Source organism: Kogia breviceps, chromosome 15, assembly GCF_026419965.1.
Source record: "Kogia breviceps isolate mKogBre1 chromosome 15, mKogBre1 haplotype 1, whole genome shotgun sequence".
NCBI classification, from domain to species: domain Eukaryota; kingdom Metazoa; phylum Chordata; class Mammalia; order Artiodactyla; family Physeteridae; genus Kogia; species Kogia breviceps.
The window spans coordinates 27,081,970-27,097,819 of NC_081324.1; the positions used below are offsets into that span (position 1 = coordinate 27,081,970).

At 48.1% G+C, this 15,850-nt stretch overlaps 1 protein-coding gene across 2 annotated transcripts in view; it reads left to right on the forward strand.

Annotated features, from left to right (window-relative positions):
• Nucleotides 1–7,407, forward strand: part of EPG5 (ectopic P-granules 5 autophagy tethering factor) — a 125,437-nt gene extending 118,030 nt beyond the window's left edge. For both annotated transcript variants that reach the window (XM_067014402.1, XM_059041017.2), the window contains exons 41-44: nucleotides 52–268; nucleotides 768–983; nucleotides 2,712–2,826; nucleotides 5,346–7,407. In XM_067014402.1, the coding sequence (XP_066870503.1) occupies nucleotides 52–268; nucleotides 768–983; nucleotides 2,712–2,826; nucleotides 5,346–5,528 (731 nt within the window). In that variant the 3' untranslated portion in view covers nucleotides 5,529–7,407. The remainder of the gene's footprint in view (nucleotides 1–51; nucleotides 269–767; nucleotides 984–2,711; nucleotides 2,827–5,345) is intronic.
• Nucleotides 7,408–15,850: the final 8,443 nt, after the last annotated feature.

A 15,850-nucleotide genomic window follows, 5' to 3' on the forward strand; every position in this document is an offset into this window, starting at 1 on the left:
AGTTTGATTCTTGCTCTTACCTTTCTCTACCTCTTGGTGTTCTTTCCTTAGGCTCCCTCAATCAGAATTTAGGTTGGGGCCCCATTCTGGTGTCCCTTCAAGTTCCCGAGCTCACCATCGAAGAGTTTCTGCAGGAGTGCCTGTCCCTCGGCAGCTACTTGACTCTCTATGTCTACTTGCTTCAGCGTCTAAATAGTGAGCAGACGCTAAGGAACGAAATGAAAGTGCTGCTTCTCTTAAGCCAGTGGTTGGAACAGGTGTATCCAAGGTATATTGGCCCTCCGGTTGCCTACAGCCGACCCATGGGATTGGGATAGCTTGAATTTGGGTTTAAGTTAATGTCCATTTAAGTGCACAGACCCAAGTGATACATAAGAAACAAACAAGGCTATGAGGTACAGTGACACCTATTTTAGGAAGATTTTCTTTGCATGGGCTGATTTTCTGAGCGGGCTTTTTATTTCCTAAAACAGGTATTTTGAAGCACCACCTTTAGCTTCCGTATCCATTAAGTAGGGGCAACAACGTTTACCTCACTTGATTAAGTGAAAGGATGTCGACCTCCTATATGCTGTCTGGCATGTAGAAGGGGCAATAAATGTCAGCTGTTCCTTTATTGTGCAAATACTTGATTAACAGCATTACCTGTCAGCCTAAGCTTTTAAAGTACTAAATGTCCCTTACACTTAAAACTCATGTGTGGACTTTCAGTTAAATGAGAGTGGAAAGAATCTACTCTGAATTTGATTCCCCCCCCACCCCACCAGCTCTATGCAGGAAGAAGCAAAGCTGTTCTTGTGGTGGCACCAAGTCCTGCAGCTGTCCCTGGTTCAGACCGAGCAGAATGACTCGGCCTTGACGGAGTCTGTCATTCGGATTCTGCTCATGCTTCAGGCCCGTCAGAGCCTGCTGGCCGAGGAGAGGCTCAGTTCAGGGATTCTCAGGGCAATTGGGCTGGGCCGGAAGTCGCCCTTGTCTAACAGGTGAGGAAGCACCTGCTCTTGCTTTTCTAAACGGGCCACAGACACCTGCACATACCTAGGGGGTGCGATACTTGATAGATTTTCTATTTAGGAGCTGAGCTAGGGTCCTCCCAGAGATTGAGAAGAAAACAATCAGAGCCTGATTACATCTTTACATTTTTAAAAAAGAGTGTTTATTTTTTTCCATTTTAAAACAACTTTTATGTTCAAAGAGTTTTTTTTAGCAGTATCTCATTGTATTTTGACTTGGTAACCTGACCACACTACTCATTGCTTTTTGTCTTTGAGCCAGTGACGGTGTGCAAGGTTAGGTTAAATTACCCCGGTCAGCTGCTTCACTGCCAGCACTTTGTCAGGGAAACCCAGGTCCCATGAGGGACTCCGTCTAGCAGAATTGTTAATGAGTGGAAGTTAACTGATTAAAAGCATAAGTAATGAGAAATACATTCAGGTTTTTGTTGCTAAAAATTCCAAGGTATGAAAGAATTTGCCACTAGCCCCAGTTTATCTCCTAAGACTATTTGCATCATGGGTTTCTTTTAAAGGCCTTATCTGCTTTGAAAGGAATTCTTACTATTCTGATGTCAGTATTCTTACGGAATAGCCTGCTGCAAGTTTGGGAGCCACCCAATCCAAACAGTTAACATCGCACTGCTTTGTTTGTGGTAGAATTTAGCAGGACTGTGTGATTTGATTCACTTAAATTGTAAATACACGTCACATAAAATTATCATGCTAACCCTTTTAAAATACACAATTCAGGGACTTCCCTGGCAGTCCAGTGGTTAAGACTCCGTGCTTGCACTGCAGGGGGCGTGGGTTTGTTCCCTAGTCGGGAACTAAGATCCCCGCATGCCGCGCAGCGTGGCCAGAAAAAAAAAAAGATAAAATGTACGGTTCAGTGGTATTTAGTACATTCACAATGTTGTTGCAACCATCACCACTGTTTTGTTCCAGAACATTTTTGTCATCCCGAAAGGAAATCCTGTAGCTACTAAGCAATCCCTCCCTATTCCCCTCTTCCCCAAGTCTCTGGCAACCACTGATGGATTCCTGACTTTATATATATCCTGTTCTGGGCATCTCATATAAATGGAATCATGTAATATGTGGCCTCTTGTGTCTGGCTTCTTTCACTTACCATAAAGTTTCAAGGCTCATCCATATTTTAGCATGCACTGGTACTTATTTCCTTCTTTTGATTGAATCATATTCCATTGTATGGACACACCACATTTTGTTTTTCCATTCATCAGTTGTTAGACATTTGGGTTGTATCCACTCTTTGGCTATTGTGAATAGTGCAGCTGTGAAAGTTGTTTACAAGTTTTTGTTAGAACACCTGTTTTCGGTTCTTTTGGAATTGTTGGGTCACATGGTTACTCTATATTTAACTTCTTGAGGAACTGCCAAACTGTTCTCCACAGCACCTGCACCTGCACCATTTTTAACATTCCCACCAGCCATGGCTGAGAGTTCCAGTTATTCTGTATCTTTGCCAACACTTTCATTCCTGAGACTGAAATATGTTTTCATTGTTTGGGTGGTGATAATGGAAGGTCAGATAAAGACTCCTTGATCATATTTACAGTTTTCCTGAAGAGGCTAACAACAACAGTAGGTCTGGAGATGTGTTCATCTTATTTTCTAATAGAAAATATGGTATTTATTTTAAAATGCTTACTTTAATAGTCATTTACTTCTTCTGATCCCTCCCTAACACTTAAGGTTCCGAGTGGCTGCCCGAGGCATGGCTGCCTTTCTTTCAGTTCAGGTTCCTGCCAAGGATCAGATCCGTTTGAAGCCGGGCTCTGAATTACATCTGACCCTGAAAGCTCAGCAGGTCAGTAAAAAGCTTTGTGGTTAAGGGCTAGAAGTTTTCCACAGGAGAAGGGGAGGTGGCATCTGTAGTCTTCACACATGATGACCTGGTGATGATCCACAGCAGCACAGCATACCGTCTGTTGGGCTCTACTAACTGGAAAATGGTTAACGCATGTATCTGCCTCGGATTTTAAACCAGTTTTTGTAGGCACTTGCCCAGAGCCCTGTTACTATCCTTGTAGAAGAAGCAAGGCCATGGGCAAGCCAATCTAGGATCGAATTTGGTTCTGATGACATGACTGTGTGCTGCCCCGTCACAAGCTGGGGCTGGGGACAGGCACAGAAGATGAGACTTCAGTTGAGACCGATAGAGGTTAGCTGGGCTTTAACTTGGAGCCAAGGCGGTGGTTCTGTTTTGTGAGTCTGGGGGTTGACCAGTGTTGGCTGACACGGACAAAATGGTAGCTGTGAAAAATGGTTTGTTCTAAAAACATGGAAGGCTACATGGCAGTGGTCCCCCATTCCCATAACTATTTTCACCCATAAACAGGCCGACCAGGTACAAATGTATATAATATAAAATGATGGCTGGCATTCTTGAGTGCTTACTGCATGCCAGGCACTGTTGTTTTAACTCACTTGATGTTAACGAGTTAAGATTTTAACTCTTCTAATTCTCATAACAAGCCTATGCAATATGAACTTTTATTATCCTGGTTTTGTGGATGAGGAAATGGAGACAGAAGGAGACTAAGTAATTTGTCCCACATCACACAGCCCCTGAGGGCTGGGGCTGGCATTCACTGGGCCTGTCCAGGTCCAGGTCACGCTCTTGTTGCTCTGCAGTACTGTCTCTGTACACGGTAAACGCTTAGACCTCTCAGCTCTTGTCTTTTGCAGCATTGTCATGTCTGAGCCAGCCATGTACAGTGTGATATCTTGGTATTAAGAGCAAAGATGAAGTGAAAAGATCGGCAGGTTCTTCACAGGCATCTTGGTTTTTACAGTACCCGATACTTGTCACCTGCTGATTAGACAACCACCATTTGCATCCCTAGTGTCGTATAAGAGCCGTCACAAGTGGGCAGATGAGTGTCCCAGGGGGCGGTTGTGAAGTCAGTGCCATGCATTTCAGGCTGCATTTGAGAAGTCTGCTCTCCTGTGCCCACCAGCACTCGGAGCATAGCTTTGCTGTAGCTGCGGCCGGCAGGTCGCCCGGGCCTTGCCAGCCTTTGCCGGCCTTCCTTTAGACTTAAGTGATGACATACTTGTCATCAGGGTTTTCGGACTGGAAAATGGTTAACGCATGTATCTGCCTCGGATTTTAAACCAGTTTTTGTATATCTTCTTTGTATATCTTTGTATAAAATGATTATTCTTAGGCAAACTGTCAAAGTAGACTGTTCTTTTTAAAAAAGAAAGGGGAGAGAGAGAAAGAGAGAGGCATATGGATGCTATGGTTAGTGGGAGTGCCTGTTCCCACTGATTCTTGTTCTTAGATTAACTCCATTCATACAGCAGTTAGCTTGGTACCAAAATCCCTTCCATTGTTGATTTTCAACCCCAAAACTTCTGTCTTAAACCACTTGGTAATTTATTTCTAAGCTGCCTGTTCATTTACCATCCTCAAAAAGTCTTCTCCCTCTTTATTTACTGAGCCAAGCAAATTCCATCTTTTAACCTATATCCTCTAGTGCAGTGGTCCCCGTAAGGGAGAGAGACAGGAGAGTGGCACTTCACAGTTCACACTCAGAAGGCTAGGGGTGGGTGAGCTCGTATAGCTGGAAAACAAAACTCCCTACCCCCCAAGAACCGTTGTTCTGATTTTTTGTTTGTTTTCTCTAAATACAGTCTTTTTCTCTTCTCTTCTCCCAGTATGAAGGGAGGAAAAATTAAAATTATGGAAGTAAAGAATGTTTTCCTTTCTTTATTCCCGAAGAGAAGCATGGGAATATGTCAGTTGTGTTGGGCGGAAGCCAGAGGAACTTGATCTGTCCGTTGTGTTTGTTGGCTGGTAGAACCACCTTATCATTCACCCTCAGCAGCACTTAGCCACGGGTTTCTTCTCAATTTCATCTAGTTACACGGTTTAGTACGACACTACTTTGTAATCTGAGAGCAAACCCAACAGCAAATTAAAGCTGATGCCCGTGGTTTCCGGTTGAGTCTCCAGGAAGAGAGGCAGTAGATGATCTGGCGGGGAGGGCTGCCGCGCTGGCACTGGGGCAAGGAGGACAAAGCAGGAAGACAGCCTGGCTGCAGCAGTGGCACTCTGTGGGGAGGGCTTGGGAAACAGCAGAGGCCAGGAAGAGGGAAGGCTGGATGTGGAAGGCGGCAGACGCCAGAGAAGCTCGGGTTGCCGGCCTCCTTCTGCTTGTGGTTGATCAGTGCCTACCTTTGAGACATCTAGTTCCAGTGCTGGAGGCTTCCCCGGAGGCTCACAGTTGCACCAGATGACGTCGGCAGGTGTGCTGCGCCTGCGGGGATCACGTTATACGCATCCATGTGGTTAACCCTCTTGTCTTCCTTGTCTTTTAGGCTCTGAATGCTCTTGAATCCTTGACATCAAGTAAGCAGTACATTGAATACCAGGATCAGATATTGCAAGCCGCACAATTTATAAAGCGTCCCGGCCATTGCCTCCAAGATGGGAAAAGCTTCCTGGCTCTTCTTGTGAACTGTCTCTATCCAGAAGTGCATTATTTGGACAACATACGATAGTAACACTGAGGCTCTTGATAAACCTGTTGCTGTTTATGTTTACATTTAACTTTGCTGTTGCACAAATAACTTTGCTCAGTTTCACTGCAGTTTGGCCAATGAATTAGTTGACTGAGATGCAAGTTGGTGGGCACTAGATAATTGTTGTGCATGTGCACATGTGTATGTTTCCTTAGCTCTTAAGATGTTCCAGGGACTTTGTAATTTTTCTGTTCATCCAACAAGAGAACTTACAAAGTTCTCCTTGGGTAGAGAGCCACTCTCAGTTGCCGAATATCCAGTCATCTCATGCGACCCCAGGTGGGGTGCTTTCGTATGTCTCCACTTCTGTCTTTTCCTGTTTCGTTTAAATGTCAAGACTCCTGTGCCATATATAACTACTTTGGGAATCCTGTTGAACCCTCACTTTTGAATCCCAGTTGTGTTCCTTCAAAGTAAAAAAGCTTTGAAAATTTCTGCATTTCTCAAATGTGGGGAAATATACCAGCTTAAATTATTGTATTTTTCTCTCAGAAGGGAGATGAGAATGCTGAATCAAAGTGAGTCGTTGTCTAAAATGTGACCACTTGATCCTGATTATAGTGGACAGCCGAGATGGTGACGAGTCCATTTCCATCCAGCCATGTGTCCTCATAGAGAAGGAGCCATTTGTCTACATTGGGGGCGCGTGCTGGCCGTCTGTGGGGATCATGTCGTGCAGCGATGTGTTTTGTTTGATCTCCATGGCTGAGAGTGTAGACAGGGCTTCCTCTCTCCAGTACACTGTAGACGTACATTCCCTTTGGTCATACCCCAGCCCGCTCCTTCATTCACATCTTATTTGGCCCCTGAAGACATGTAAATTTGCAGCTCTTTCTAGACAGCAAGTTTGATATCTGAAGGTCCTGCTGTTGAGAGAGACAGAGAACTTGACTCTCTGTTTCCTGCTTGTTTTATCACTCCAGATTTAAACTGAAATGAAGCAAGCAAACCTGCTGAAACACTGATCGGTGGAAACTGGGTCAGGTCAGGAGACTTAACTGAAATTTGGCTTTTTTTTAATCGTCATGTGCCTTCTGTTGTTAACAGTTCGTTCTTTACCAAAGCCTGTCTGCAGTGTTGCTGTGTTTTGCTGCCATCTGCTTGCTCTTGTCGTGTCCCCTCCACCCCCCCAGAATTCGGACCTTGACTTCTGTCATCATATTCGTAATTCTTTTGGCTCAAAATTGATTTATTTGTCCAGCTGGCATAAGGCGTCTTTTGTTTGCAGGCTGTCTATAGCCCGAGGCTATTTACCTAAAAATGTCTTAGTCACTGAGAGCTTTTAGCAAGGGGATTGGGGTGTAGATTAACTGAGTGATAATCTCTTAACAAATATCGTTTTGGGGTGCCTTCCCCAACATTTGGAAGTGTGTAGGAGCTGTTCTTTACTTTGAATCTTTTTAGTTGGACAGAACAGTTCTGCCCCACAGAAATGCTCTGGTAAAGATCATCTCTGTTAGCCTCCAAGCTCTGTAGGCCACTAAGTGTCCATCTCCGAGGGACGTATCTCAGAGCTTTGCTTGTTACACGTTTTACAAGCTGTGGACAGTTCCATGGCTGATTTGGCAACAAAGATTTTATGACAGGAAATATTCTGTGTGCTGTTTTCTTTGAAGAGGATGTAATTATTGGTATCCTAGAATGAAATTTTTGAGTGACAGTACATACATTTCAAGAAAATTATGTTTAATCTTAATTTTTGAAGGTTTATAATATTTATAATGTATTTGCTCTGTAAAAATTATAAAAAATAAATCAATCTTTGGTTGTAGCTGGTAAGAATCCGATTTTTAGGGATATCACACTGTCTTGTAAAGTATTCCAGTTGTTAAAGTTGATGCAGATTTTTTTATGCCTGATGTCATCTGCTTTTTTGACACTGTAACTTGATCATCAGAGATGGTCGGTAAAAGTACTTCCTCTCACGCTTAACAGTGGAAGGTTTACTCACCACGTAGGTTCCTATGAGAGGCTCTGGGCTAAGAAATTGCTTTAACGACACTAAGTTCAGAAGGTGGCAATGTTGCTGTAGCCTCCTGGGAAAGAATAGACCGGTCTGCCCACTGGCTTTCAGGAATAATGAGCTTTTGTTGGCAAAATAGTGACCTCCAGAGAGCACAGGGCCTGTTTCAGAGACAGTTACCAGTGCTGCATGTTGATACCTGGGTCAGTAAGACCAAGGCACCTATGTGCCGGAGCGGCGTTGAAGGTGCACTAGTGCAGACTTTCCCCATACGTGGCCAGCAGTGGCTTCCGGTTCAGATGGGGATGCAGAGCAGCTTCCTGGGCTTGACGAAAAGCACCACTTCTCTTCTCCACTCTCCTTTCTGCAGTTCACACAGGATGGGCCAGAGAGGCGCACTCGACCCCCTGGTCTCCTGGCTCCCCTCCCTAACCCTGCAGAAAGCTGCAGGCACAGACGCCAGGGAGGGAGGTCCTGCGGAAGCGTCCGCTCAGCCTAATGGGGCCGGGGCCCACCCTCCATGTTCCTGAAGCTCCTGGCATGCGTCGCTGGTGGTTTCAGGATCAGCCTGTTGGCACAGCCACTTCTGCCTCCTCGAGGTTGCCTGAGCCTCTCAGGTTTTCGAGGTGGGGGAAGCTGGGTCCAGAAAATAAAACCCCCCGAGCAGCCCACCCTCTATTTAACCAGGTGCCAACCCCCTTCCTCCCAGTCAGTGTATCCACGTTGTGCAGGTGAGAGTGTCCATGCCCTTTCTTCCTTTCGAGTGAAGGTGAGACACAGTTCTCTATTGGATTTTTAAAAATTAATTAATTTTTGGCTGCGTTGGGTCTTCATTGCCACGCACGGTCTTTCTCTAGTTGTGGCGAGTGGGGGCTACTCTTTGTTGCGGTGCGTGGCCTTCTCATTGCGGAGGCTTCTCTTGTTGCGGAGCGCGGGCTCAGTAATTGCGGCATACCGTCTCTAGAGCACAGGCTCAGTAGTTGTGGCCCACGGGCTTAGTTGCTCCGCAGCATGTGGGATCTTCTGGGCCAGGGCTCGAACTCGTGTCCCCTGCATTGGCAGGTGGATTCTTAACCACTGCACCACCAGGGAAGTCCCTCTATTGGATTTTTAAACCTGAAATGAATAACTTCTGGAGCACGAAGCAAATGTTATAGAATTATGACTTTTTTTTTTTTTTTTTTTGGCTGTACGCGGGCCTCTCACTGTTATGGCCTCTCCCGTTGCGGGGAACAGGCTCTGGACGTGCAGGCCCAGTGGCCATGGCTCACGGGCCCAGCCACTCCGTGGCATGTGGGATCTTACCGGACCGGGGCACGAACCCGTGTCCCCTGCATCGGCAGGCGGACTCTCAACCACTGCGCCACCAGGGAAGCCCTAGAATCATGACTTTTGAAGTCAGTAGAGGCGTGAACGCTCATCTGGTCCCATCTCCCCCTCAGCAGGGGTCCCAGCCCTGATCCTCCAGCCTCTCGTCTGCCCTTTCCTTTGGCCGCTAGTCCCGCCCCTCATGGACAAGCCCAGGTGGCCATTGGTGAGCTTGGTTGTAGTTCTGCTTTATACTGGGCTAAAACTGGCCTCCTGGTAACACTGGTCACAGTTCTACTGGAGCTGTTCTCCTGCCCCCTCCTGACAGACCTTCAGACCTTTGGAGATTTTCATACCTCATCACACCTCTGACCTTGCCCGTCCACCCAGCCCTCAGCTTTCATCAAACGAAATGCCTAGTGCCTTTAGTTAGTCCTTTGCCCCCATGACGTCTGCCAGGGCTGCCCTTTGGGAAAACTGCCCAAATTAGCCCATGTTATTAGAAAAGGGCCATGCCCAGAAATAGTAGGGTCAGGACTTGGGTAAAACAAATGAGGCACCCAGGGCACACATGTAAGGTGGCACTCGTCTGCAGGCTCTGACAGAGTGTGCCTCCTTAGCTTATGTGCCCACAGCCTGGTCTCTGCTTTGGGGGTTGGCCACACTAGTGTGGGTCACGCAGCAAAGCTTGCTCCCCTGGACATGTGGGCAGCATCAGCTCTCAGCAGCTGTGCCCTCTGAATGGCACATTCAGTCAGTGGTGAGTCAAGCTCCAGGGTTCGGTTTATCGTCAGTTGCAGGTCTAACAATAAGGCACTTTGCACTTATCCTTCAAAACTGTCTGCTCTGCATTTTGGACCAACTTTACACCTTATTCTGAGCTAGTAAAATTTTATTTTGAGCTGAAAAATTTTCTGCTTAGTGTAACTTTGTCTTATTAAGCAAAGTGGAGAGTATGATGCTGAAAATAAGCACGATGCTTTTAAAAAAAAGTTCCCTCCTGTCATCTTCCATTTGCATCTGGGTTGTGCTGGGTAAAGTTCTTGGCAGCCAGCCAGGCACCAATACTGACCTTGTCCTGGTCTGTGATGATCCTGGTCCGTGGTGACCCTCTCACATTATAGAGGCATCACGTGTCCTATAGAAGCGGTAGTTGAAGTTTCCTTCAGTCCAGATAGGTTCCTGATTTCTGATGGCAATAACTTGAAAAAAAAACTACTGACCCTATTTTGGAGTAATGAAACCATTAAGGAATGTTGCTCATTATAACTTTTATGTTTTAATGTACTGATGTAATTTCTCCCGAGCACTGAGGTTTAGGATTTATTTTTCTTTCAATGGCTTAAATCACTCAAGTAGCAGCAAATACTTCTTAAATGTGTTCAACTCTTTTTTTCCTACCCACATGCCTAGTGTGGCCTTTAAAAACCACAAGTTATTTTGGTCATTAAATGTGCAATATTCACTTGTTATTCATTGTTGGCATTTTACTTGCTTGTACAAAGGATGAGTTTTTATATAGTGATGAGACACAGGAAGAAATGAGAATTAGTTAAGTAAAATTCTGCAAATAAACTGGATTCAACTTTAATTTACATGTGGTAGACATCTCATTTTTGGCAAGTTGGTTGGCAGGTCTTTTCATCCAAAAATCACAAAAAGAAAAATGTGAAATTAGAAAGCTTGTAATGGGTAGAATCTATATTCTGTGACATTTCACCAAAACGGGTGAGGCCTCTAGTTTCAAAGAGAACTTAAAACTTGGGGGTTTAGGAATTGGCATAGACAGGGGCCACGTGGTGACCCCAGAGAGTTCAGGAGAGCCCTGAGGTCTGCAATGTTCTTGTGATCCTAGTAGGAGAAGGTACATGAAGCTGCACAAAGGCTTCCACTGCCTGAGTTCCTGGGTGGGGGCAGGGCACCTCTGGGAGGGCAGCCAAGCTGCCAGGGAGGTCAGTGCAACCTGAGCTTGGTCACAGTCTGCTCCAGAAATCACTTCATGTTGGAATGCTAGGGACTTCTTCCTTAGTGTTCATTTCCATTACATTAAGACACATCTTGAATGGGCCAAAGTATGGTGAGAGGGCCCGCACATTTGATTTGGGATTACATCAGTTTGAGATTTCCCTGGGACAGCGCCCTGTGTGTCTCCCCAACCCTTGCGCCCTCGTCTGGGTTTGGCTTCCTTCTCCAGACAGAATCACAGGATTTGGGAAAGTGGCTTAGAGGCAAGTTGTCCCACCTCCTGCTAGTGTAGGAATCAGGTTACCTGTCTCTAGACAGGTGGGCTTCCTTGCTGGGAAATGCCCAAAGAAATGCAGCTCCAAAGTGGTCCATGTCACCATGGGGCAAATGAGAATCCTTCACCTAAGGATAGGGAGCCAAGATCTTCCTCCAAAACCTGCTTCTCTTCTGAAGACAGTCCTCTTCCCTCTTGGTCTTCCTTTGCTAGCCTAAACCTTTTTAGGAGACAGACCCACATTCCCCATCTATTGGTCAGAGGGGCCAACCTGGCCTCTCTCCTGGACACCATATTTTAATAATGGCCTAAATTTGTGGCTTGGACCAGACTTACCTTGGACTCTCTCAGCCTGCTCTAGTTGACCTGTTCCCTGACATGTCCTCCTTAATCTTTCCTAAGGCCCCTCTCTCTACCTTCCCTCCCTTCACTTCCTCTTCCTCCCCCCTTCCCCTTCCCCACCCCATCTCTCTCCTCCTCCACCTGAGGTCACAGCCAGCAGCCTCTAGTGGAGGTGTGGAGGCGAGTGTCTCCACAGGGGCTCTCTCGGGGAAATCTTTAGCCCTGGGACCCCTCTGAGTTCACTGGCACGTGGGACTTGGGGACAGAGAAGGTCTGGGGGCCCAAACCCTGGAAAACCAGAGAGTTCCAATCCCAAATATTTCTGTATCCTTGTATTGGCAGACCGTGTTTTCTCCCTTTAGCTCATAAACTATGACAAAGAGGAAGCACAGGGGAGGAGGAAAGACATGTGAGAACCTGGGAAGGAGAAGGAGGCATGCGTGTGGAAGGAGCTGGGACCAGAGCTGTTCTGTCACAAACATGTGTGACCCTGACCAGGTCACTTGCCTCCCTGAGACTTTTACCTCATTTTAAAATGAGGATAATTGCAGCCTTGCCTGTCTCCTGGGTTTTTAGTGAGAACTACCCGGGATCATGGAAGGGAAGGAACTTTGACGGTCACAGGGGCCCCCAGAAAATGAGGGGTATTGTTGTGGAGGGCATGGAACTGGACCTAAGTGCCAGGCTGGAGGTGGGACAAAGCTCAGGACCCCAACTCACGGTCTGTAAGGTCCGTGGCCTGAAGGCCCTGTGGCTGGCTGAGCCCTGCCTTCACCTGGCTCTGTCATCCAGTCTGGTGAGGAGGCGTATGTATATATGTAAAAACTCAGCCCCACTCGGTGTCATTTCTGTCCCAAGGCAGGCCTACCTTCATTGTATATTATCTCATGGACGGTTCTCATGGAGCTACATCTCAATTTAAAATTTAGGATATTAGCTCCTTGAGGGCAGGGAAGGTGGCTCTGGGCAGGCATCTGGGCAGTAGTCGCCCTTCCTCCTGCTGGTCACCTCCAGGAGCAGCCTGGTGGGTGGCTGGGAACAGAGGGAAGCTGCAGGGTGTCAGAAGCCCCTCTCATGTCCGCAGAGCACTCTGCCCTGCACCACCTGCCAAGTCCTGTCTCCAAAACACCACATCTCCTATAGGTCACTTCTCAGGCCCAGGACACTGTGCTGACCGAGCCTGCTGCCTGTGGCTTGGTCCTTGCTTGCCACCGATGGCATCTGGGTGGTCTGAGCGGGGAGAGTTGGGAAGGACTCCCAGGCCCCGGGGTGAGCCCAGGGGGTCTGATGATGGTCAAGTGCAGCCCCCTCACCACCTTCCCCTTCTCCCCCTATAGCAGCTGCTTTATCGGAGGCTGAGCAGGAGGCTGCCCGGGCAGCGTGAGCAAGTTGTTAGAGGAGCTATGCCTGTCCCTCCTGAACTGTGCCTCCCCACGGTGCATCTCTGTGTCCAAAACCCTGCAGCAGAGAGGGATGCTGCTGTTCCAGCGCGCAGGAAGCCCTATTCCAGAGTGCAGACGCCGCAGGCAGGGCCACCGGGTTGGTAGCCAGCACCCTTACAAGTCAGCCTGACTCGGAGGGAGTCTCTAACCTATCTGGCCTAAAAATCACCTGGAGTCGACTGGACCCTGGTTGGAAACAAGAAGCTAAAAAAGGACAGTTGGGGAAATATGAATGTGGGCTGTACGATGATATTATTGAATAATTGTTAATTTTCTCAAATGTGATAATGGCCTTGAGGTTATGGAGGAGAATGCTTTTGTCAGGAGACACAGCTGTGATATTTAAGGGTACAGTACTGTGATGTCTGCAGTTTACTCTCAATGGTTCAGCCAAAGACACACACACACATAAACATATACACACACACTTGTGCATTAAGCTAATAGGGCAAAATGTTAGTAAGTGTTGAATGTTGGTGGTGGGTAACTGGGTGATCGTCTTGCTTTTTCAGCTGTGTGTGTCTATTTGAAAAATGATCATAATACAGAGTTAGGGACAAAATCCCCTGGATAATTTGTCTAAAGACCCTGCCCTCAGAGCCTGTGATTCAGGTGGTCCAGGTGGTGCTGAGGATGGGGAGTTGAGCGAGCATCCCGGGTGTTCCTGATACAGGTGATCCTAGGAACTCACCTGGGAAACGCTGCTCTGAGAGCCTAGGGTCGGAAGGTGGAAACCCCAGCCCCAAGGTGTTGTGGGTCTGGAGCAGAGCAGTGGTCAGACAGTGAAAGCAGCCGTGCAGGCAGTGCAGGGCGCCCTGACTCCCTCTAGCTGCTCACCCCTGCTGGGGCCGAGCCCTCCACACCCAGGAGCCTCCACACTGTGGCCTCGGCTCCGGCCACACCTGTCTCTACCCTGGTGCTCCAGCAACTTTGAACTGCTTAGACAGCACCCTGTGTCCCACCTCCTGGCCTCTGCTCAGAATGACCCTTCTGCTTAGAATGACTTATTTTCTTACCGCCCGAACTCCATTCTCCCCCATTTGCGTGGCCAGTGTGTACCACCTCCATGCCCCCTCCTCCAGGAAGCCTTCCGAAGACTGGGTCACTCACCCCTTTGTATGTGCTCCACAGCACCCCCAGCAGACTGATGCCCTCACGTGATTTCCCACTGACTAGTCTGTATTGCTCACGAGCGTGAGAAGCCCTGGAGAGTCCTCCTGTGGAGTTGTCAGGGCTGCTCCCAAATGCTTCGGCTTCCCTTCTTCCAGGTGCAGTGAAGGGTCACACTGCCCAGCCCCTCCAGGAGAGTGGGGCATGTGGCTAGTTCTGGCCAGTGAACTATGATCCCAAGTGGAAGACCCTCTAGAGCTTTCTTTTTATCTCCAACCCAGCAATCCACATTAGAGAGGGTGGATCCCCGGGAGCCTGGGTCCCTGAATAAGTACAATGCACACAGCTCTCTGCCGACCTGTGCCGGGCATGCAGCTATGGAGAGAAGAAACCCTAATTGTTCTCGGCCACTGTGATTTGGGTTTGTTACTGCAGCATGACCTAGCCCAGACTTATTCATTTCTATATCCCCAAACACCTGGCCCAACTGCTAGCACAAAATGATGTATAAGAAATCATTCCTATCACTTTTTCTTGGCTGTGGAACTGGCCTCAAAGACCAAGCAGATGGTATAAGACACACCACCACTGTGTCCTTCCCTGACGATACAGGACTCTTGGTGGAGGTGGCCAAAGTATCCCTGCACAAAGAGGTACAAATGCCAACTCCATGGACCTCTTAACAACTCAGACAGGCTCCTGGATGGATCCCAAGTTAACCATGAGCTGCCATCACCCCTTTGCTCCGGCGAAGGCTCCAGTGAGGAGCCTTGTAACCCACCACCCTGCTTATTAACTTGTGAAGATCCTTCAGCCTTCATGCCATCTCCCTGGAAAGCATCAGAGAGGACCCCATGCTCACTGTAGGTGACTCCAATTACCACTGCAGCATCTGGAAAAATTCTGGAGGGAAGAAAGTTTGTTCCCATTGAAGGCCCATATCTCTGTGGCCCTTTTGCCAGCTTGCCTGGGTCCCAAACATGCCTCCTCCCCCTCTCCCTGCCCCCAAAGACTGTGGGAGCTAAAACAATCAAGTGTGAGGATGGAAGGCAGCACCCTGCAGTCAGCCTGGCAACACTCGGGCAAATGGGAAATGGCCGGTGCTTTTGGCCAGTGCACATCCAGGGAAGAGGCTGCAGCTGCTTTATCCATGGACACCCTGTGGCCCAGACTTGCCCTCACACCTCCCAGATTTTGGTCCTTAAGAACAGTGGATTCCACATGCTTTGAGATGATGGGTGTTTTGTTTCTTTTTCCCAGAGGTCCCAGCTGAAGGCAGTGCAGAGAGCCAATGGGGTAAGAGGAGGGCAGAGTGTGGGACAGTCACAGAGGAGACCCCAGGGGCCAGGCGTACCGGGCTTCTCCTTGTTGCTGATTTGATGTTCCTGGGACCACAGGGTGGCACAGCCCAGACCCAGGCTTGCCCTCTGGAATCCTTACTCTCAGCGAGGCCGGTGTGGGTGCTATGCTTGTCCAAGTTTAGATGTCCCAAGGTTGCTCTGCAAGGAGGAGCCTGTAACACTGCTCATACCTGTAGACGGCTTTGTACTGCCCCAAGTTCCTTCACATCCACTACTTCCTCAGACCGTGACAGCCCGAAGCCAGGAGAGAAGACTGTTACTGTCGGTGTTCAACAGTGGACGAACAGAGACCCAAAGAATTGAAAAAAGTGCCTTGGTCCACACAGCAAGTCGGTGACACAATGAGGATGGAGCCTAGGCCTGGAGACCCCTCTGACCAGGGTCCTGCCTGCTTTGCTATGGTGTTCTAGGTAAGCAAAGGCAAGACGACCTTTGCAGAAGTGTCACCTGGGCGCACGTGCGAGTGCGGGCACACACACACACACACATACACAAACGCGCACGCGCGTGCACAAAATGCTGCCCCGTTGACAGAA